At 37.7% G+C, this 22,530-nt stretch overlaps 1 protein-coding gene across 2 annotated transcripts in view; it reads right to left on the bottom strand.

Annotated features, from left to right (window-relative positions):
• Nucleotides 1–328: 328 nt before the first annotated feature.
• CAMTA1 (calmodulin binding transcription activator 1) overlaps nt 329–22,530 on the bottom strand; it is a 3,052,768-nt gene continuing 3,030,566 nt past the window's right edge. For both annotated transcript variants that reach the window (XM_085604480.1, XM_085604488.1), the window contains one exon: nt 329–4,080. In XM_085604480.1, the coding sequence (XP_085460606.1) occupies nt 4,017–4,080 (64 nt within the window). In that variant the 3' untranslated portion in view covers nt 329–4,016. The remainder of the gene's footprint in view (nt 4,081–22,530) is intronic.

Here is a 22,530-nt window from a genome sequence, read left to right as displayed (position 1 = left end):
GTCATGTTAGTATATTCTCATTACTATGCAAACATATGTCTTTTGTCCACTAGAACACAAGTCTCTTGATTTTGTTCACATGAAAATTTCCATTTTACCCACTATGTTCCATTTTCTTCTGCATCATAACGGCAGATGTTCACACCCTTGATTTTTGCACTCTAAGCTTCTTGTGAATACACTACTTGGAAAAATATCTATATAACATGTTTATATTCCTAAAATTTCTTAATCCAGAGTCTTTTATTCATGATAGATGTAAAATGATTAGGTTTTTAAGTAAAACTTACAAAATATAACACTTCAAAAAAATGACACCTAATATGGAGACGTTTTCTTTGTTTTTAATTTACAGCAGAAAGAATATAAAGCATTCAGAAAACATTTTCCATATGTTAAGGGCAATTCAAAACATTTTGCATGGTTCCAGCAGCTGAGCTCTTTGACAGATCCATTGATTCAGTGATGCTTGTCATGCACAATTACAAAAATAAAACTTACAAAAAAAGAGACATCTACACTAGTTTTACATGCAAGACTTGGGGACCCCTCCCCATTTGGGCACTGACTTCTGTGTGGAACCGCCTTTATCGTGCAACCAAGTAGGGGTTCCACGTTATATCCTCTATTTCTTTCACACAGCATAGACTATTTCCAATGAACTCACATATGAAGGAATTGGACATTTAAAGAGACAGAATAATGTCAGCTGTTCACTTTGATGCTAGACCGGCTCCTGGCACTTGGGAAGTAAATTTTATGTTTTTCCAAAAAATAAAGCGGTGTTTAAGTATCTTACATTCATAAGCAAGATCCACATTTGCAGAAAGATCTATCGGTACAGCTCAAGTTCAGTGGGAGCGCAGACTGCAACTCACCAATGGGCAGTGATATACTGGTGTACTACTCTGGTAGCACTGTAGATCCTGAAATATGCTAGCTTCACAGAAAAAGGAATGCGAAACGGTAAAGCAACGTGAAGTGGCTCAGCACATTAGTGAACCTGATAATATGTCAACATAATGCACAACAAAAAACTCTGTTAGTACAAATATACAGTGGACACAACTGAGTTCATTACTCTTGTTAGCGAAACAAAGTAGATACATTGATCATGAAAAATGGAAAAAACATTTACATTTTCAAGCTAACAAAATTTCATAAGTTCTTGCAGTGTTCATAATACAGAGCAATGTTCACTTATCCCAAAAAAAGGAATTTGATATGTTTCTTTTTCCCCTTCTCTGTAAGTTAATATTAAAATACATTCTGTTTCGGAACATTCAATGTCCCATCTAAAAGATCATTATGCAATCAGTTTTCAAATGTACAGTCTGTAATACTGGCATTGTGCGAGATCTGAAGATAAACAGTAAGAAAAGACTTCAGGGCTTACTTCTAAACTGTACATGTGTGACCAAAGGAAATAAAAACAGGTATAAATACAGAAAAGGCAACAAGAGTACCGAGCTCAGTGTTTAAAGTGAATGTTGTGTTTACCTATACATAGCAGGAGGAGATTAGTTTACATATATCTCCTGCATTAGCATACTCTGGGCTTAGCATCAATCATGTGTATAAAATATGAATAAACTCCATCTGTTCTTAAACTAGTGCGTGACATTTTCAGGAGAACTCATCCAAACAATAGTTATCTGTTCATATAGGTGCATAATTCAACCTCATAATTTCAGTTGATACCAGCATCTGGAAAGTAATTACTCTATAAAGATTAAGTGCGCCACTTAAAATAAGTTTCTATTAAAATAAAAAAGGAATACTTTTCTTTGGCTCATTTGTATGCAGAAATATCAATATACCATGGCACCCCTACAAGAACGGTTTAATTCACACTTCTTTTTATGTGTGCAATTTTCATAACATTTTCTGACTTCCAGTAAGTAGATTCGAAAATGCAAAACATATTTTCTGCTTTCCTACTTTCCTTCTTTTTCTGTTCTAGTCTCATTCTACGTGTAATTTATTGGACTGAATGTATGGTGTTTACGCTATATATTCTCTTTCCTATGATTATCTGCTTTGCAAATGTAACTTAATTTTCTTAAGCATTATAGCATTCACATTACTTGGCACCATTGGCAAAAAAATAAAATGTTAAATAAAATTGAAAAAAAAAACTTCTGGTAGCCAAAAATTAAATGTAAACATATTCTTTTTAGTAATGTTACTCTGCTTTTTTTCCTAGTCTAAATACAGTAGCTCGTTTTTCGCAGTTTAGTCATGCTTTAGCAAAATGTTCTTCTAAAGAACATTTAAAATAAAGTACTCTTATAGTGAAATAAACTTTTGTTTTTTATAGACCGTAGCCACTAATGCTCTGCTTTTTTCAGTTCTTTTTTCTTGAATTCATGCACATATCTCTTTTATTTTTTAATATATACATTATTTACAAACAATACATCCATACTTCTCTGGCTCATTCAGACAAAACTATACAAATATTAATTCTAGCTCGCCTAGTTATTGACCCTTGTGTGAATAAAATATTTAGTTGTCAATCAATATACCATCTTTAAAATACTGTTTCGCGTTTTCCTTGTCCACTCTTTATATTTACAGAAACCTCTCATTTCAAGGAGGAAGCCAAACCAGGGAACCCATCAGCTAGTAATCAGCACCACACCATCCTTAGGTGGAATATAAAACAATATTGGGAAGTTAGCCTCTGTGACTGGGCAATCGTCATTAAATGGTTATAACTCTTACTGCACGTTCATCAGAGATTACCTACACAGACACACATATGTGGACATTAAAACTAGTATTGTTTGAGTCAGACAAACTATTTAAAAAGTAAAATATGGCCTTGCCAGAATGTGGTAATACAATTCTTATTGGACTTTACATGAGGTTGAAGGCATGCGATTTTGCCTTGCATTTTAAAATCCACTACATTAGATTTGTATTAAGACTTGTTTAATCACACACTGAGAAACGCCATATTTGTTACACAGTGGGCTCGACCAGTTATCTACTGTAACACCAGCAAGCATGCATCATCCATTTGAATTGGTTGACTCAGGAAATAGGCATAGACTCAACCAATCAAAAATGACTGTACAGGCAGCAAAGCATGCTTCCTTCTGTTTTAGTAGCTCACTGAGTTCAGCTAATGCTGGGACCAACATACATAACTTTCATAATAAAAAAGTTTGAACAGTATTTATGAAAATAATTTTTTTAGATGTGAACATAAATAATAAATACACATTTAAAGAAATTAAAGTGCATGATATGAGCAAAATTTTATATGATATTCGACACATTTGTTTAGTACCTAGAAAAAAAAATATGACACTATTAAAAAAGTTGCTATGTCTCTACTCTTCCCATGCAACTACTGTTTCAACGCCTGACGAATTGAGCATTGTATTTCATGAAGAATTGTTTAAAAAAACACCAGTTTGACTCTTTAAAACGTTGCATTAAAACGGCAGAGAAGAGGTAATGAATGAAAGAACAGTGATGCAAATAAAAAAACAAATACTACATTGATCCCTCTTATATCTCTCCCCCTCCCCAATAAAGTACATAGATTATCAGAGCCCACCACCTCTCCTCACTCTTGTGGAATCCCAATGGCACTGCTTCTTGGAACAGGTTGGCAGCTGCAGGACTGGCATTCTTGCATCGCTTGGTTATCCCTACTTTTTTCTTGGTATTTTTGGTATATTTGTACAGATCCACATGGTGTTTGAATCCAGCCCTAATTCAAATAGACTGCTATTTTTCAGGAAGAAAGAAGCCGCTCATGAAATCCTCCAGGCACCATCTTTCCCTGTGCCCATTCCATTCAACAGAAGATTTGAGTTCCAAGATGTCTTGCTGAACAAATTAAAGTAGTCCATGAAAGTGCAAATGCAATGACCAAAAGGATTACTGTTAAAATCCTGCAGATGATCTTCTGAAAACTGCAGATTTTTTGTTTTTTGTTTTTGTTGTAGTTGCATGTCTCTGCTAAAAACAGAAAATGAAAACAGTCTTTTCGAGCAATGTCACATTGCTAAGGGATGCTGCTGTATGTCTTCAAGTTCCTTGTCCTTTTTCAATTCTTTCACTCTGAAAAGAAAAAAAAAGGACTGAATACTACTTAAGCTCTACAAAAGTCTTAGACCATTGGCGAGGACGCAACATCTGCATGCTGAATTGAATTCATGAGCCAGACTTCATCGCTCAGGATGCAGTTTCAATCATGCAAGTTCTACAAAAAAAGAGTGATCCTACTTCGGCCTTACCCACATATTTACATCCGGAGTCCTACATAAAAAATGCAATTTCTTTCTGCTGTCGTAGTGTAATCCTGATGATTTCCCCCCCCCCCCCCCCCAAAATTAGTTGTAAAACTGAAACTGATACTTGACAAACATTTAAGTCTCATTATACAGACCATTATTTTAAAAACAATCATAGAATTGTGATGGCTAGGAAACTTATCTGCAGGCGCACATCTCTTTTAATTTATGTGTCAATCTGTATTGCAGTCTTCAAGAAATTATCCAGTTCTCCCAGAGGGGTGGAATGGCCATCAAACAATCCACAACAGGAAGTCTTCCAAACTTGCAATAAAAACCACTCAAGTGCCAAAAAACAATAGTCCAAGCCTTGATTAGTGTTAACATTTGTTTATTTAATGATTTCTCTGCCCCTAGCCAACACGTGTTTCGTCTTTTAACAGACTTCCTCTGGGCTAGAAACCATGCAATACATATATTAGACTTCATAGCATGATAGGATAATTTTACACATGTGTTCAGTAAATACCCATTGCTCAAAGCTCCTCAGGTGTTACAACGTCCAGAGACTTGAGAACTGAAGTGGTGTTGAAACATCATCCAATATGAACTGAGTACAAGAATAGAGTCAAAGCCCGAAAGTACTGCATAGTTTTTACCTATGCATAAAGTGACATACCCATGAATAAGTTACTCTATTATTATATGATGTCTAACATATGTATTGCATTATTTCAAATGTGTTTTATAAACCTGCAGAACACATGAACATGATAGACAATATTTTGGAGCTTTAAGAATAAGTAGCATTGTGACTATTAAGTGTAATTTCTTGTTTTTTTTCCTTTACAATTATTTCTGCAAGAGACTACAAGTCCGTTGATATATTTTGTCCTAATTGTTACAATTTGAAAGTGGTAAATGAATTTTTAATGTTATCTATTTACATAAACCATTTAATTACAGCTTAGACAATCTCTTATTGAGACACATGGGGCTTTTCCTTATCAACAGTGGTAGAAGTGAGGTTGTGCCTTGCTTTGATAAAAATAATTTGGCACTATTCTCACCTTAATATACAGGTATCTGTAAGGCACACATACTGAATATGAACATACGTAAAAGATGTATTACCAACTATCTACAAAACAAGAATGTTCTTTAAGTGATGGGCACACAGCTCAATGCTTTGGTAATATTCAGCTGAAAAGACCTCAGCTATGTGTGAGGCCCCTGGAATATATGACTGGGTTTGAATTTTGATCATAGGTTGTTTCTAAGTGCTTGTAACACTCACTTGGCCAAAATGTAGGGTCTCAGTAAATCTTGTGTTGAGTTTCAGTATTAGCAAACCACTGTTCTGGAACACATTTGCAGGCACACTCCTCATTTTTATATTTCAGAATTTTCATGAATTTATCCATTTTCATCCTTTGATCATGACCACTTGTAAATTATCTTGTGACAACTATATATCACCTTTCTGACATTGTCGTGCTCTTGGGGTATATAGTAAATATTAACATGAGAAATGTTTGGGCCATTACAAAGCACCACTTTCCTATTCCAATAAACCATTTTTACTAACTGGAGGAACCTGAGCTTCAAGGTTTTCAACTAGAGCTAGTCTGGCCAGTATAATTTTCCGGGTGGGCTTCAGGTTAGTGGGCTGCTTTAAGAGCACTGTGGGTTGCCATGACTCAAGAGAGCCCCCACTCCTTAATGAGATAACATCTTCCTGCAGGGCATGGCTGCTTTGAACATTTTATTGACTTCTGATTTTGGTTTTAAGTCTGTTATTAGTTTCAAATCAGGGGCGGCTAGCAACTTTTAAAACCGGTGAGGTGCGCAGCCCCGTAAAACTCACCAATATGTGGTCTGTTGCCCTTCCTGAAGATGACGAGCAGGAAAGAAAGGCCATTTACTTCCTACTTGCAAATCAAGCCAATCCTGGAGCTACTTAATAGCTCCATGATTGGTTGGAACAGGGTAACCCAGCGCTCATTTTGAGGCTGGTGGCAGGGGCATTGTGAAGCCCCCACTTTTCCAGCTACAGCGGAGGTAGGGTTTTTTATGTGACTCTTTTAGCTGCGACTTGTCAGATAAAAGCTTATAATTATCGCTAAAATAAAGAAAGAAAGGCTGATCAGAAAGGAGGATGGATGAGTGGATGCATGAGAAATGACTGAATAGGCAAAAAAAATCAATTGATGTATGAAAGGCCAAATTGATGAATAAGTCAAATGATGGATGTGTAGATGGATGGGTGAATAGATGATGCAAGTATGGATGTCTGTTATGAATGGATGGCCAATGATTGAATGATGGATGAATGGAAGAATGGATGAGAAAATATAAAGGTGAAATAGTAGACATCAGCGGGTGGATGGAAGGGTGAAAGGATGACCGGATCAATTTCTGAATGGAAGACACAAGGGAGCTTTTCTATGGAGATTCTGGCTCACATGCCTCGATTGCTTGGTGCCATCACAGCTTGGGTTCAAAGTGGGGATGGGTATTTACATTTTCTGGCTACTCCCCTGGCTGGGGGCCTGTGCCTACAAAACGGCTGTTTTACAGCACTTGGTTTGAAGGCTCTGAAGTCCGCATGAAAGATTGACCTGCTGTAAAAAGCCGGCCAATTCGTCATGTACACTTGAAGCAGTCACCCTGCAATACGCAGGAATCTGTCTGCCTCACCACTACCATCACACCATCGCACTGGGTTTGCAGGCTCTAAAGTGAGCATGACGCATTGACCAGTTGTAGAAAGCCGGCCAGTCTGACATGGTATGGTCACTTGAAGCAGTCATCCTGCAATACGCAGGAATCTGTCTGCCCCGCTCCCACCATCACACTTATGCTAGCGTGGTCAGCGGCACACAGAAAATGGTAAGGTAATGACCATTTTCTTATTCTGTGTGTACCTGCTGCGCTCGCAGCAGGCAGGGCGATGCTCCTCCGCCTCGACGGAGAAGTCGCCGCTATTTCAAATGACCTTTTATGTTGTCGGGTCCTATTGATGTTTCTTCTTACATAACCAGGCTCTCATGGGCTTCAGATATGAAGTATGGTGCAATCACTGAACCACTACATTTATCTTGATAACTCCCAAGTATGCTACCCATTACATATTTTTACATTACTTGGTTTAATGTTTCATTTTAGGAATCTTTACAAATATATTGAGCATTTGTGATTTATAGGATTAGTGCTCATGTTTTTATAGCTATGTCTGTCAATGTTTTGAGAAATGTACTAATATTTAAAATGAGTTTAATGCACTAATGTGAATTAATGTAAATCAAATTTCAAATGCAAAGTGCACAGTAAGGAAATTAAAACTCATTTATTCTAAAATTTTCTTTTCTTTACTTCATATTATAGTAGGCTTAACAAGACGTATAATGAAATAAACGTTTTGCTTTGCGTTTTCAATGCCTTTTTCACATACTGGGGAGGATTCAGTACTAGATGCTAACATCAAGGATGGGCCAACAAAGGTGAGTTTTGCAGGTTTGCTGTCGTTGCAAAAGTGCTCTTTTTACCATCTTTGTCAGAAAGTAGATATGCATTGTTATCCTTCCATATACCTTTTATTTGTTTAGGGAAGCTATATCTCCTGCAAATTAATTCAATACTGTGACTTATGAGAAATAAATAACAGAAACCCAACTGCAGCTTTTTCTAAAGCCAACAGAATTCCACTATCTGGTTAGCATGAGTTCAAATGTAAGGCAATTTCCTGAAACAGCATGACTAGGAAGAAAGAAGGCCAACCTAATAACCCCTTGTGAGCTTGGTTATCAGACTAACTGGGGTAAATTTCAAACAAGGGGACCATTTACATCAATTATCCTACAGTTACCATTAAATCATTTGTCTGTCTAATCAAATGAGATACATAGAATCAACCATAAGAGGCTAATAAAGATACATTTTGTAGACCGGAACAAAACAAAAGAAAAGAACAACAACAACAAAAGAAGCAATAGGTGTACAGATATGAAATCAGTAAATTAATTTCAAAGATTTAGTTTATGATGAAAATGAATAAATATCCATATGGTAAACAACCAGCAAGGATCATACATTTCTCTTTTCCAATTGTTATTGGTATAACTTATGAAAACAGTATAACAAATGTATGAAAGGGAGAGAGTTCTTAGAGCAAATCTCACAATAATAGATCCTTTCCTCATTGATCATCAACATTTTAAAAAGTGCAATTGTTGTCAACGTTTCAGTCTCTTATTGCACTAAATATGCTAGACCATACTAAGGAGTGTATTGAACAGAGACATGTTTGACCCCTATATAATTCAGAATCTGTTGGTAGAGCTGGACTGAGTAAGAAATAGGTTTAATTAATTTAGTCACCCTGATGGTGTGTTTATATCCACACTTATTGTGGCGTTTTTCTAATCAAGTACGAATGTTATATAACTGTTGCGGCAGCAAGCACGCTCAGGGAGATAACGGTGAGACTGCCCATCAGGGTGACTAAACAATCCATTGAACTTACCTCAATATAAACTCAACTGGACTAGTGCAAATTTATGGGACCTCCTACACAGAAGTCTGCAGATCGCCTGATTACTGGCTTCTCAGACAGGGATCATATTTTCCCTCAGTTATACTAGCTGCCTATTAAATCACTAATCATTGTACACCGTGCCATCCAAGGCCCTGCTCCTCCGTTCCTGATCTCTACGTTCCATTTTCACACACCACAATGTTATGCACTTGCTGGGCAGTTTTGATTCACATAAACAAAAGAGTCTGGGCTTTGTCTGTGGTAGCAGTTAAGCAATTAGATAAACTCAGGTTTGAACTGCTCTTCCTTACGTCCCTCGTGATGTTTCAGAAAACATTAACAATCTTTATTTTTAAAATAAGTCTTAAAGCTTCTTATGCCTAAACATTTACTCTGGCTCTTCCTTGCTGAACTATTTCAGCTTTTGTAGTTTTGTTATCTCCGATAGTGCCATGAAACTTTGGTGTACTCTAGCGCTCTAAAAATAACCTGTGAAAAAAGTGGATGTTGGTGCTAACAGGCCTTTTGTGATTGATTTATCAAAACCATCTTATAAATTGAATGAATGGTCTGCAGCAGACTGAGCCTGGGTCCTTATTAGGAGATATGTAAATGAGCACTTTAAGAAACATTTTAGAAATGTCTTGTAATGTGTTTTAGGATAAGCCATAAGCCACCGTATATTTGAGATTTAATATGGTTTTAAGTGTTACATGTCAGATGCATTGGCTAACACTGCTTTTTATAGGAAACTGGGTTTAGCACTAAGGTAATTCCAGTTAGCTTGTGCTAATGGCTACCGCTGACCTCTCCTGGCAATTTGAAAAACAAAGGCCTCATCCAGCAAAAGTCAGAAGAGCCATTAAGTTGTGGGTAGGCCTGGGCGGTGAACTCCGCTCTGTTCGCGGAATTTTCTGCACTCCACGCAGCTTGCGGAGGGCAAAAAACTCCGCTTCGTGTAGTGCAGCTGAGTTTTTTCACCGCTCACGCTTGCGAACGCTAAGTTAGTGAGCGCGAGCTGCTCCTCGGGTACAATTTCTACCCGAGCGGCATGAAGACCAGCACGAACAGCAGTTCGCACTACTCTCTGCCACATGCGGAACTTTGCAGAGTTTCTTTGTAACTTTGCAGAGTTACGCATAGCAAAACTCCGCGAACTAAGCCCAGGCTTAGCTGTAGGGGGATCATCTTCTCACAACCTAGAAGGTTTGATTGACTTGTGAAAGCCTTTGGTAGCCTGTCTGGCTGCTTGAATTTGCACAAGGGCTGCCAAGTTGTTTTCTTATTGATGCATATAGGGAGAACCAGTAAATATAGAAGAACCTGGTTATAAGTACAACAAATAATGAGGTGGTGCCAAAGGAAGGCACGGCAAACAGTTGGCGACTTGGTTGATTCCTATCTTACACACGTCTCTGTATAGTGCAATGTCTTGCTCTTGTCCTCTCAATCCAAGGGATACCACTGACCTGTGTGAGGCAGCCAGTAAACATAAGTGGTGGACTTCTGACGTGTAGATAGAATCCATTATCAGTAAGCTAGACTTGTGCGGCCATTGTTCTGCATTGTGATGTACCTGCAACTTTCTGCCTAGGTAGATAGGGACTTTGAAGACTTGCCCAGAAGACTTCATTTAGGTTAGTAAAAGGAAAACCTGTTTTACCCAAAATGTAAAATTCAAATCAGTTAACTATTTTTAAGTCTAAGGCGGCATGACATAATTGCTGGTGGTCCTACAAAGAATTGTAGCCACAATAACTTTATTCTGTTCTACAGTTTTGGACTGAAGATCCATATTAGCATGATGACTTTACAGAGGTGTATGCCCTTGTTGACTCAAATCTCATACTGCCTCGAAACTAGTCCAGAAATGTTTATATTTATAAAGGTAACATTGACTACTGGTCAATAGTCCCACATAGAATGTGACTGTCAGTGCTCTAAAATCAACTGTCAGAGGTGGGTGGTGCAAATGTCCTTGTTATGCAGAACAAACACTTAGATGTTGTTTTACTATTTTGTCAAATATCTGGATTTTCAAATTATATGGTAGGCAGTATTTGTCAATAGTTTATAATTTTGATTGTTGCATCTTGACAATTACTTTTCAATGGTGACATTTCTGACTATTCTTTTTTTTTGTTTTTCATTGGAATTTCATGCAACACTTTTCATCATTTATTGTTGCCTGATAGTATTGTGTATTTTTTATAGTTATCCATTCACTTCAAATAAAAACCTTTTCCAATGAATTTCTGTAGGTGTAATATTCCTAACTTTACAACGATAACGCATTTTTATGCTTCTGTATTTTTCTTATAAAATGGTGGTTCGGGATTTATTATACTGCTGTAAAGTTTGGTCATACAAACATCTACATGCACTTTGCTGAGGACGGTTGTGTCACTCGGGATAGCTACCAAGAGTAAGATTAGATTGAACTTATTGAAGCCACTTTCCCTCTGAGAACTGTGTGTCTGAATTTTTACAGTCATAACGCCAATTGGCTATTAGTCGGATGCCTTCTTCTAAACTTTTCCAGTAGGGCTATTTTATCTTTGTAAGGAATATAGAGATACTTGTGGCTTGGCCCGTTAATCGTCACCTGCTGCAAGTATAGGATTTGTTAATTCTCACAAGAAATGTAGGGTCACCCGTGGCGTCGACCCTCCTATGACGTAAGTTGATCGAGGGAATATATTATGCACAGAAACAAGTGTCCACATGAGTCTGGGTGAATTTATTACATATATAGTTGAACTGGCGGTATGACTGTAAAAATTGGTAGACACAATGTGATTTTTAAATTTTATTGTAGTCCCTGTTATGAATTAATTTTTATCAGGTGTCTATATGAGATATGTCTGACCCGGTATAAGTGGAGGACCCAAATGGGCAACAACATAACATTATGGAAATATTGGAATGAAGGTATGTGGGTGTTCAATATGTTGCTGCATTTTTTACTTATATGGTCCATGTGGGTGTGAGAAATGGGCAACAGTTAATGGTGCCTTGACATTTTCCATGTGGAATTCTAATGACATGAGGGTTGTACATCTCTCCTGATGAGTGGTACTGATATCATTGGGTATATTACATGGATATGAAATAAGAGGCTTTCATGTTTCCAAAGTGATGATGTTGTGTGTACTTATATCGATCCTTGTTTTGCTTTATATGTGCTCTTTGTTTTTGTTTTTACTTTTACATCACTAGTAGTATGTGGGTGTGTGGGTTATTGAGAAAGTGTTATATTGATGTTATCACTTGGTTGAGGTGTCATAGTTTTATATGTTGTTTTTATTGTACATTACAGCCCTGAAGAAGTACATGTTTTAGAATGAAACACATTGGCTATGGTTGTATATGCTTTTATCAGTAGAAATGAAGGATGTCAGAAGAAAAATAAAGAGAACACACAAAATTGGATGATTCACACAAATATTTTCTGGGTGCACCACCAGATTAGTGGTTTTATCCGTATGTTGTCTACTTCTGTCTGAATAACTTTCAGTCCATGTGAGAGGAAGAGAAGGAGTTTCTGTCATCTTTAAGGCAAACCATCAAATCAGGATTATGTGGTATCACTTGCCAGGTCGCTAACGTGTCTAATCCTAAATTATCAAGCCATCTTAATGTGAAACATGGAGGAAGAATACCAAAAACTGGCAGTGTTTGTATCAATAAAGTGCACCGTGAAAACATGATGGGCTTCGTTTTTTTTGAAAGGTCACTCCACTAAATAATTGAAAGGAATCATGGGCTAGAAACCAACAAAACTGCAATATATTTCTGCAAACAAATATTGCCTATAAATGCTGAGTGCATTTCTTCAGCGAGTCTCTCCTGTCAACTAAATCACTTGCTGCCATGGAACCTCCTATGCTTCTGTAAGATCAATATTTACATTTATTTATTGTGACCTCTATAGACTTTGATAACAATATGAACATCATTTTTTCTAGTGATTTGATAAGTGAGATTAAACATAGGGCATTCTTCTTGCCTGAATATATGTCTCCATACTCCAGTATAATATTTAAATCCAGCAAGTGACTAGTCAAGTCTTGTTCGTGAGTTGCTTAATGCATGAGAAAACAGTGTAAATGAAAACCAATTTGCATGCTTGGCTAGTGTCTACAATCTACCAGACATGCACTTTTTTGGGAAGCATAACAAAGAGACTAATAAGAGTACCACGTTACACTGTATGAAAATGCAAGAGTTTAAACTGCACATAGGTCTGAATCATTCATGAATATTTAACTACTGTCTCATCCAGGCACCATAAGAATATTTAATTTACAGAAGATCACCATCATTGAAAATCAATTAAGAAGCTGATATCCTGAAGAAAAGTAGTAGGCTTTTAAAATGTGTTCCTAAAGGAAAAAATGGGAAGGACCAATTTGAAAAATTAACTATTTTCCCTTTCATTGCATGCAGTCCGCCATTTTAGAGACCATTGTGTGAATGCTGACACCCACTGGATTTTAGTTAGACTGTGGTATTGTTGTCTGGCATGAGCTTGCACACCATGAACAATGGTTATCAAGACTCAAGTATATTATATTTAGTTTACTATATCAGTGGTCCTACAACAATTCACAGAGTGGAGGTGCTGCCATCAATGTCTTAGCACTGAAATCATAGGGAACTGCGTAAAATCCAAGCGATTCACCAAAAACAAGTATAGCCAATAAGCCCTGCCCATTCGGCAGTAGAGTGGTAAAGGGTAGGTAGGTGTAGGTAAAGGTGTAGTATGTAGCTAGGTGCGCATTATAGAGTACCCTGTTGCAAATATATTACTAAAACATGCGTGGAAGCACACTGTGATTTATAGACAGCACATGTTCCCATTGAAATGGGCACAGAATTCTCACTGACATGCCCTTTCACTGATAAAACTGCATAGCACACAAAAGATAATGTAGGGAAATTGGGTTTCCGGAAATATTTATAATTTGCACATCACCAAGAATACGTCTTGATTTGTTTTAACCCTCTTAAAATCTTTCTTTCCATTGCATTTTAGAATCAAAAAACAAATTGCTACTATTGTGCTTTGTTAACCGTTGACATAGATTGAAATATTTGTACATTTCATTTACAGGTTTTTAAATGCTGTGTTAGGCATTTCCTTTCCAACTTTATGTGAACCCAGCTAGATTGTCAGATACTTCACTTAAAAAACAATTATCTAACTTTGCAGCCAGAGAATGAAAAATAAACGCCAATCTCATGTCAATTTATAATCAGGAGCTTGTCAGTAGGCTTAGCCTGACATTTGACCTCTCTCCTTGGAATCACAGCAAATGTGACAAGATAAGAGCAAACTTTATTGGCATTTTTATGCTAACTCACCTTCTGAAACTTGAACACAGATATTTTGGGGGTGCTTCTTTCCCTTAGCCCTCAAAGAAACAGTATAATATACCCAAGCAGAGCAATACTGTAGAACCGGGACAACTTCTTTATCCTTAGACGTTGGAGAAGTGGTCCCAGATGTGTGTCCTATTAAATGTAGATCTTCTGATCGACATGTTTAACCTGATCATGTTCAGGAATAGGCATGAACTGGGATCCAGGCCTCTGGCTCACTATAGAGAACCATTTCCATTACAGCCCACAAAAATGTGTCTAGTAGAGCACTTAGATAACTGTTGCATTATAGCCCCAGAGAATTTTGGAGATGAGTTTAAGCTGCTTTCCTTTGTATTACCTGCTGATGAGTTATTAATTCTCTTAATACCCTTTAGGATTCCTAACATTAACAGAAGATGCACTAAAGCAAAACAGAGAAGAGGCAATTATATCATGCAGTCCACTTCACTGATGTCCATTGTATTCCAACAAAGAAAGCTACTGAGTTCAGCTGGATACCAGGAGGAGAGACACTCTCGGCCTACAAACAGAATTGGTTAACCGTATAATACTGTGGATAAACATCTCCTCATACAATCATTTTGTAAAATTAAAATATTCTGACAAACCTATAGAGAAATATTTACTAACGAATGAAAAAGAATTGTTACAATAATATGTCTCAATACGTTTTCAGAAGCTCTTGAACGGGGTATGTAACCTTATTATATATTAAACATGTATATATGGAAGGAAGCAGTATTTTAATGTTAAATTAAAGGAATAACAACAAAAGTTTGTTAGGTTCCCCAATGAAGTTCTCTAAAGTTAATATGCTACCCGACAGTACACTAAGAGAAAAATAATATAAATTGTGTTCACAACAATTTGAAAACTAAACAGTAAATTAGTAGAGGTGTTTCATTTTACTGTCGGCAATCAGAGATAAGAGAATCTAAAGACCATGAAAAATAACTTATTTCAATATATCACCAGTTTCTAGAAAGGGCTGACAGTTAATATGTTCAAAGTAAACCTAACCAAAAAGCCTCCAACAGTATTATTCTAATAATATCTTTAATAATTGAAGAAATAGCTTCAATTATTAAAGATATCAAATATGCTCAATAGTATAATTTTCTTCTTTGAAACAGCTTCTTTAGATCTTATCCCTTCAATGTCTGTTGCTACTCACTTTATGTTGATTTAACTAAATGTGTACCTACTGCACAGCAGATTGATTGTCCAAAATGTAAGTATACACTTGTGTGTACTTGCATATTCCTCACATGTCTCTGTACCTGAATCACCTACCATTTTCTCTTCATCTTGTTCTATGTGTGTTGCCTGCAGGATTCACTCTTCTATTCTTTTACCCTGTAAAGTGCGACAGGAGTCCCCAAGATATACATAGTTCTCTTGCTCATTGGATATCTTTAATGAACATCTCATGGTTTGCTTCATGAATGTTCTATTGTATCACATATTTCTGTACCACTCACTTTCCTTACAATGCACTGTGTCAGTGCTGCAATAAATTCAAATAAGTTAAAGAAGTGAACATTTTTTTGAAAACCCCAGAGTCATTCTGTGCTGCTACATTCAGGTATCTTGATTTTAAAATAAGACTGGTAATATATAAGATGAGTCTGAATGCTAACTGGGAAATCAGAGGACTAAATATATACAGTGACTCTCAATGGCCAAAAGACCTAGGGCATATTAAGCAGCATAGGAGAGCACTATTCACTTTTTAGAAGGACAAGCCTGTTGTGACACCTCCCAACGTCTCTATTGGGTAGTTTACTTTTGTGCATCAGTTAAAGACAGTGCCAATGAATGCAAACACCGGAACTTAAGGAAGTGCCAAACAGGAGTGTTTAAATAAGGTTTCCATTCTGGAGAACATCAGAGAGACTGTCCAGAATAGATTAAAGTTATCCATTCTTATGGCGTAAATAGCCGATAACCGGATTAAGAACTCTTAATTGTCAGCCCGCAATAATGGCCTGGTGCAGAAGACAAAGTTGAGTAATAAGAGTAAAGTGCTATGAAAAGTGGGTGACTTTCTGATGTCATGCGGACAGTATGAAGGCTATTAGGATCTCTCCTCTCAATCTCAAGCCAACTGTCACTTCTTAAAGCATTCACTGAAATCCAAACCTAGGCACACACCTTCAGTTACTGCCAGCATTTCAAGGACTCTAATTGGCTGGCCAATGTACACTTAGGCCTTCTGTACAATGAGGATAATAATGGTCCAGAAATCTGAAAGGGACAAACACGTCAACACAATTGTGCAATTGAAGCAAAAGGCATTTTTTGGCTAATCACAGGCATCTAAAAAGCCACCCTTTTCTCATCGAAAGTCTACAGAATCAAAGATCAACAGAAAGTCTGCCAATACTGAATTAGGACATGTAGTACATACTGTCTATTATCATTGTACACCTCCAAGATTTGAGACCCCATTCTGTTTCCTAGAGGTAAGCATTCATCAGAGTTATTGACGGTAGCAAAAGGAAGAATGTGCAATGTGTCAGCCTGCTTCAGCCACTATCCTCACTTTCAGTGACTGCATTTTGCTCTTTCACAATGAACACATCCGCACAAAGGTAGTTGCCCTCAGTGCCAGTGTTTTTATTTTTACTTTATAAATACTTTTGCCTTTGTATTTAGATGCTGAGGTGAAAGCAGGACTTTTCTATCAGATGTGAGCACAGGCCCCATTCCACGGTTTATAGGTTCTGGTCTCCTGCCAATACTGTTGTAAATTCCTTTTGGAATGTCCTTTGTTTATTTGACTGCTGGTATTTCACAGCATAACAGATTGCATCCATTTGAAACTTTTCTGGATTAAGGTATCCTCATTTTACTAAGCATGCAGTAAACAAACGAAAGCTTCAATTTATACATGTGGATTCATATGCAGACAATTCTTGAGAGCAGGCTCATTCTGGACTGTTTCACAAATGGTTCTTTATTGCACTTTGCACTGGAAGAAAATCCACCTTTAACCTGTAACACTTTTTTCATGTCTTTCTTTCCTTCATTCATTGTTTCTTTCTTTTTTGTCTGTATGCGGAAAGATCGCAGGCAAAACAGAAGCTGAGCGGTGAGGAGGAGGGGGGGGGGGTGACGGGCTTGGGCTCAAGCAAGCACAGGACAAAGGAAGAACTAAGAAGGTCTTATGGTCTTCTGGAGCTCCCTCCGACCCTCCTTGTTCCAATCTAGCAGGTCGGCTTCGCTCTGGCCTGCCCCATGTTAATCCTTCAAGCTACTGAACCACTACCAAACCACAAAACCAGCAAAACAACCAAAACCATTAAGATCCTGCCAAGTTTAGATCCTGATTGGGATCCTGTCTGTTCCCCGCCTAATCCCCCACCCCCACCACAACTTTGCTAAGTTTCTGGATTTTGTCTGGATTTGGTAAAAAACTCTGTTAAAATTAAAATCGTAACTGCAAACCGTCCTCTGAGAAAAGACCTGTCGGCCTCGTTGGACCTGTTGGAAATGTATTGGAAATAGAAGGTGCCAAAGGTGCATGAGACAGAAGGTGCCATGCCCCTAGAGCCTCATGCTGGCAGACAGTAAGTCAATCTCCCGCCCGAGCTCATGAGACTGCGAGATTACGAGCTATGCGTTGGAGAGTGGAAACTCGGTGCTCGGCGTTCGGTGTTGCATGAGCGGCGCATCGGCGTATCGGCGCACTAGCACATTAGAGCTATACCTCTCTGGCTGTGCAGGCCTGCCTGGCTAAGGGATTTGTAATATAAGAATTAAGATAGGACCGCAAAACAATTACGCTCTGGTAGATTGGTGTACACAAGAGCTTGTAAAAAAACTAGATCTAATCCTCTAAGGAACAGCTCACTGCAAATAAACATTTTGAAGAATTTCAATACCATCGTGTAATATTTCAAATCACGGTTCCAACACGAAGATAAGTTGAAGAAAGTAACTTATTCTTCACAAGAAGATCCTATCCAGCAACATGTCAATAGATCCAAACAGCTCTCCAACCGCCCTCCAACTCACAACACTCCACTTTCCCCAACCTTCTCAGAACCTCAGTATGTCATTCTTGACAACGCAACCACTATGACATACATAGCAACCAATAAAGAAATGGAAATGCAAGATGTGTGTACAGAAATGGAAATGCAAGATGCCACACATCCCTTCCTTCTTTCCAAAAAAAGAAACAAGTTTAAAATCAGTAGGGATGTTGGAGTCTTCCCAAAAAGAACATGAAGATCATGTAGAGGCTAAAGTAATTCCCTGAAAACCATTGCCAGTACTACCCTCCACACTTCCGCCCAAAATCGGGGGATCATGGTCTACAGATCGCCAACACTCGGAATCTTGGTTGGCTGACTCTTTGCTGGCAAACTTAACCACTTACTCTCTTGTAAATGGAGTTTTTGAACCCGAAAGAGTATCTCAACTAGTGCCAAAAGTGGGAGAACACATAATGGAAGATTTCACGCTACCTGACATTCATCTAGATCAGTCTCCTAAAATGTCTCGCGTTCTTAATCTAGAATCGTCCAGGATTCTTATTCCAGCCACTTCACTTTCCTCCAAGGATCATACTGTTAAAATGCAACTGTTCAGTAGTACTCCCAGTGGAACAAGCTTATTAGATTCACGGGACTCATTAACTTCTGAACTAACCCCAAACTTTCTTCCCTTCATTAATAATCCAGAGTCAAAAATGCTGATGATGGAATCATTACTTTGCTTGGAAAGAGTGTTGACTTCGATCTTAGCCTTAATGAAGAAATCAGTAAGTAACTCCAACTCTATCTTGGGCTCTGTTATGGCCCTGACAAAGTTTATGGCCTCTGAACAAAAATTATTGCCAGGCAAAGCTGGTGTACTTTCCCTCAGTATCCCAAATCTAGGGAGGGGATTTCCCATTCCCCTTCTTTTGGAGGAAGAATCCGACAAGCTATATACTACTCAAACAGACTCTCTTGCACATGTTAAAGGGCGTGACTTTGGCATCCAGGCTGGTAAGCCTTTATTTAGTAGAAAAAATAAAACCAAAATGAAAGCAAACATATATATACTCTCTACTTTACAGCAGCTCTTCGATTCTGAGTCTTTAGCTACAGTGGTTGTACCTATGTCCCGCCCGCAAGCCAAGACGGAAAATACAAACTCCAGTACAATTCGAAAGGTTTTCCCTATTTTCCAAAAGACAGGTGTAAATTCTTCTAAGCAGCCTAAAGAGGAAGGACTAAAAGTCGGATCCCCTCCTATTAAAGAAAAGGCTATCAAGAACAAAAGTAACAACGTCTGTAAGAAAAAGAAGAAGGAAAAAAGGGAAAAACGCTGAAGGATAAATCAAAAAAATGGCAAAGCAGTTACGCTTCGACCATAACCTCATCCATAATATACCATCAAATCTGGAATCAAATGTTCTGAATCTTAGAAGATGGACAAACAGAGTTCAATCTATCGGGTCCTTTGTTCCTCTCTTCTGAACTCAAGTGCACTAATTAAATCTACCCAAGATGCAATGATTTTAGATATAATTGTTCCCCCTACCACTTAGTGTATTTTGAACCCCAATGCTTCGCTATTTGCTTCTTCTTCAGGTAATAATGTCATTTATAAGCCGAATGAAAATATTTCTGAGGTATCCGGTCTAGTTAATAACTCACATCCTGCCCCTTATAGCCTGGATTTTTTGTTTATTTTTGACCATGAATTATTTATGAATCGGACTTTCTGTTGGGCTGCTTTGCTGAAATTTCAGGCCTTCAGATGATCGAAAGCAATGATATTGCTTTAGTTGAGGTTCAAAAATATAATAATCCTAGGGGTGCAAGAGTAACATTTGCATCCAAAGCTATCTCCCACCTGATAATGACAAACAGCGATAAACGTTCCTAATTCAAATAGACCCCTAGGCCTAAAATGCGGGAACTCTTCTTAGCAAGGATATTAATGTGGTATCCTGGAACGCAGCCGGCTTAAGCACTAATAAAAACAAACTCTTCTTCTTGAAAGAGCAAAATGACGATATAATTAGTCTACCAGAGACTTGAATCACAAAGAACTGGTCCACTGAAGATGACATTGTGCTGAGCTGGTCTGCGCTCCCTGTGAATAGAGGTCACGCTAAAGGAGGTATTGCTATTTTGCTAAGTACAAGCCTTAGCTGGTCATATACAGAAATTTTGCATGCTTCTATCTTAATTCAGGCGATTAAGTTAGATCATAAGGATGGCCAGGATCATTTGGATTCCTTGTTGATCATAAATGCATATTGACCTCCTGATGCATCTTATTCTTATTTATTAAAAGATCTTTTCATTTTTCATTTTTATCTCCTATACCTTGGAAAGTGAAGACTGCAGGTCCCTATTATTAGTTGGTGATTTGAACTCTAAAGTCTCATCTCATAGTATAAGGGTATTTTCCAACAACGAAAAAAACAAAGGGTTTGAGAAGTATAGATCTCATAATCACTAATGGGAGGCTAGAAAAGGATATTCCATCAAATCACACTCACAAGGCGCCAACTGGGAGATCTATTATAGATTATTTAATTGTTTCTGCAAATTTTTTCTGTAAACTTACAAATAGGGAAGTCCTGGGAAATGTTTTCAGTGACCATATGTTGATTTGCTTTAAATTTGAATTCACTTGTGCTGAAGTAGGCCCCTGGAACTTGAAAGGCGACTTAGTAGGGTTCAATGCAACATATGGTAGGATTCACTGGAATACTCAAGCGACTGCTAAATTAAAAGCGTACTTAACGGCACTAATAAGAGATCAGCAGCACTTAATATCGGTCGAGTGTGATCTACTCAAAGCCTTTTCCCATAATATAGGTCTCCTGGCTAAATCCCGTAAAGTAACACATGCTCCAGTTAAGCGGAGATCATATTGTAACCCATTGCTTACTATAAATAGGGAAATAAATAAATTAGTGAGGGCCCAGTTTCTGAATTTTTCGTCTGAGTGAAGTAATTTAATAAACCTTCTAAAGAGGAAAAGACAGAGGAAAAAACGCTCCCTAACACAATTAAAGGAAGATGGTGCATGAATGCAGCTAAATGAGGCAGTCTCAAAAAATAATTCCAAAAAGTACTGGGAAATAATCGCCGATTGCTGTGGCACTAGAGTGAAATCTCTCCCTATAACCATAAAAGAAGAGGAATGGAAACTTCATTTGTTAGAACTGTATTCTGCGAATTTTAATTCCACCAGATTAACCATTGCGGCACCCGATCAGTTTAAAACCCCTGTATCCAACTATGTACATTCAATCAATCAGTGAAGTGGCTGGAGCTATTAAAAAAATGAGATCTTCAAGAACAATGGGCCCTGATGAAATTCCCATGACGGTAATTAAAAAGAAGCCACTTTTGTGGGCCACTTATCTAGCTCCACTGTTTAATTTTGCTACTCTCAGGGTAAGACACCACCATCTTGGTCTGGAAGTATTTTAATTCCTCTGTACAAAAAGGGCCCTTGAACACACCCAGGTAATTATCAGCAAATAGCCTTATTGGATGTGGCGGGGAAAATATTTGCATGTAGTATCCTCGATCATCTTACGGAATGAGTGACGGAGAAGAAGGTCCTCCCCATAGAACAAGCAGGTTTTAGAAAAAATCATTCCACTCTTGATAATATCTCCATGCTGAAACTAATTGAAGAGAAATACACAATTTCTCGTAACTCAAATGAATACATGGCTTTCATAGATTTCTCAACAGCCTTCGATAAGGTGGATCGACCACTACTGAGGAGAAAATTGCAAAAAATGGGATTGCCCTCACCCATGCTATCCTTAATTATTGCACTACATTCACAAACTTGGTGCCAGATACTAATGGATGGAAATCAAGGTTTATCTGACGTAATCCCTACAGAAAATGGTTTGAAACAAGGTTGCTTGTTTCTTTATATATAGCGGATTTACCCGATTGCTTTGCTCAAGCAGATGGGCATGCGCCAAAGATAAGTAGCCAGCCTTTTGCATGTCTTTTATATGCAGATGATATAGTAGTAATGGACCTAACCCCTATTGGGTTGAAAAGAAAGCTGATATCACTGCAGAATTTTACAGTGGGCAATTTTTTGAAAATAAATGTTTCTAAAAGTAAAATCTTAATTTGAAAAGTAACAAAAGTAGAAAATCATGTAATTTTAAGTGGCAAATTGGTCCTGAAAAGCTGGAAGTGATAGACTCATACCTTTATTTAGGGAAACTTTTACCAGGTAGTACGAAGAATTAACTTCATATTGGACATAGGACTTTGGACTTGTAAAGCTACATCCCACGCTAATGGTGTGCATATTTTTTACAGTGCTATGGGCAGAAGACATTTGTTACATCTACTGATG

The sequence above is a fragment of the Triturus cristatus genome, chromosome 1_2, assembly GCF_964204655.1.
Source record: "Triturus cristatus chromosome 1_2, aTriCri1.1, whole genome shotgun sequence".
NCBI classification, from domain to species: domain Eukaryota; kingdom Metazoa; phylum Chordata; class Amphibia; order Caudata; family Salamandridae; genus Triturus; species Triturus cristatus.
The sequence above is the reverse complement of the archived record's forward strand: the minus strand, read 5'-3'. Positions and strand labels throughout refer to the sequence as shown.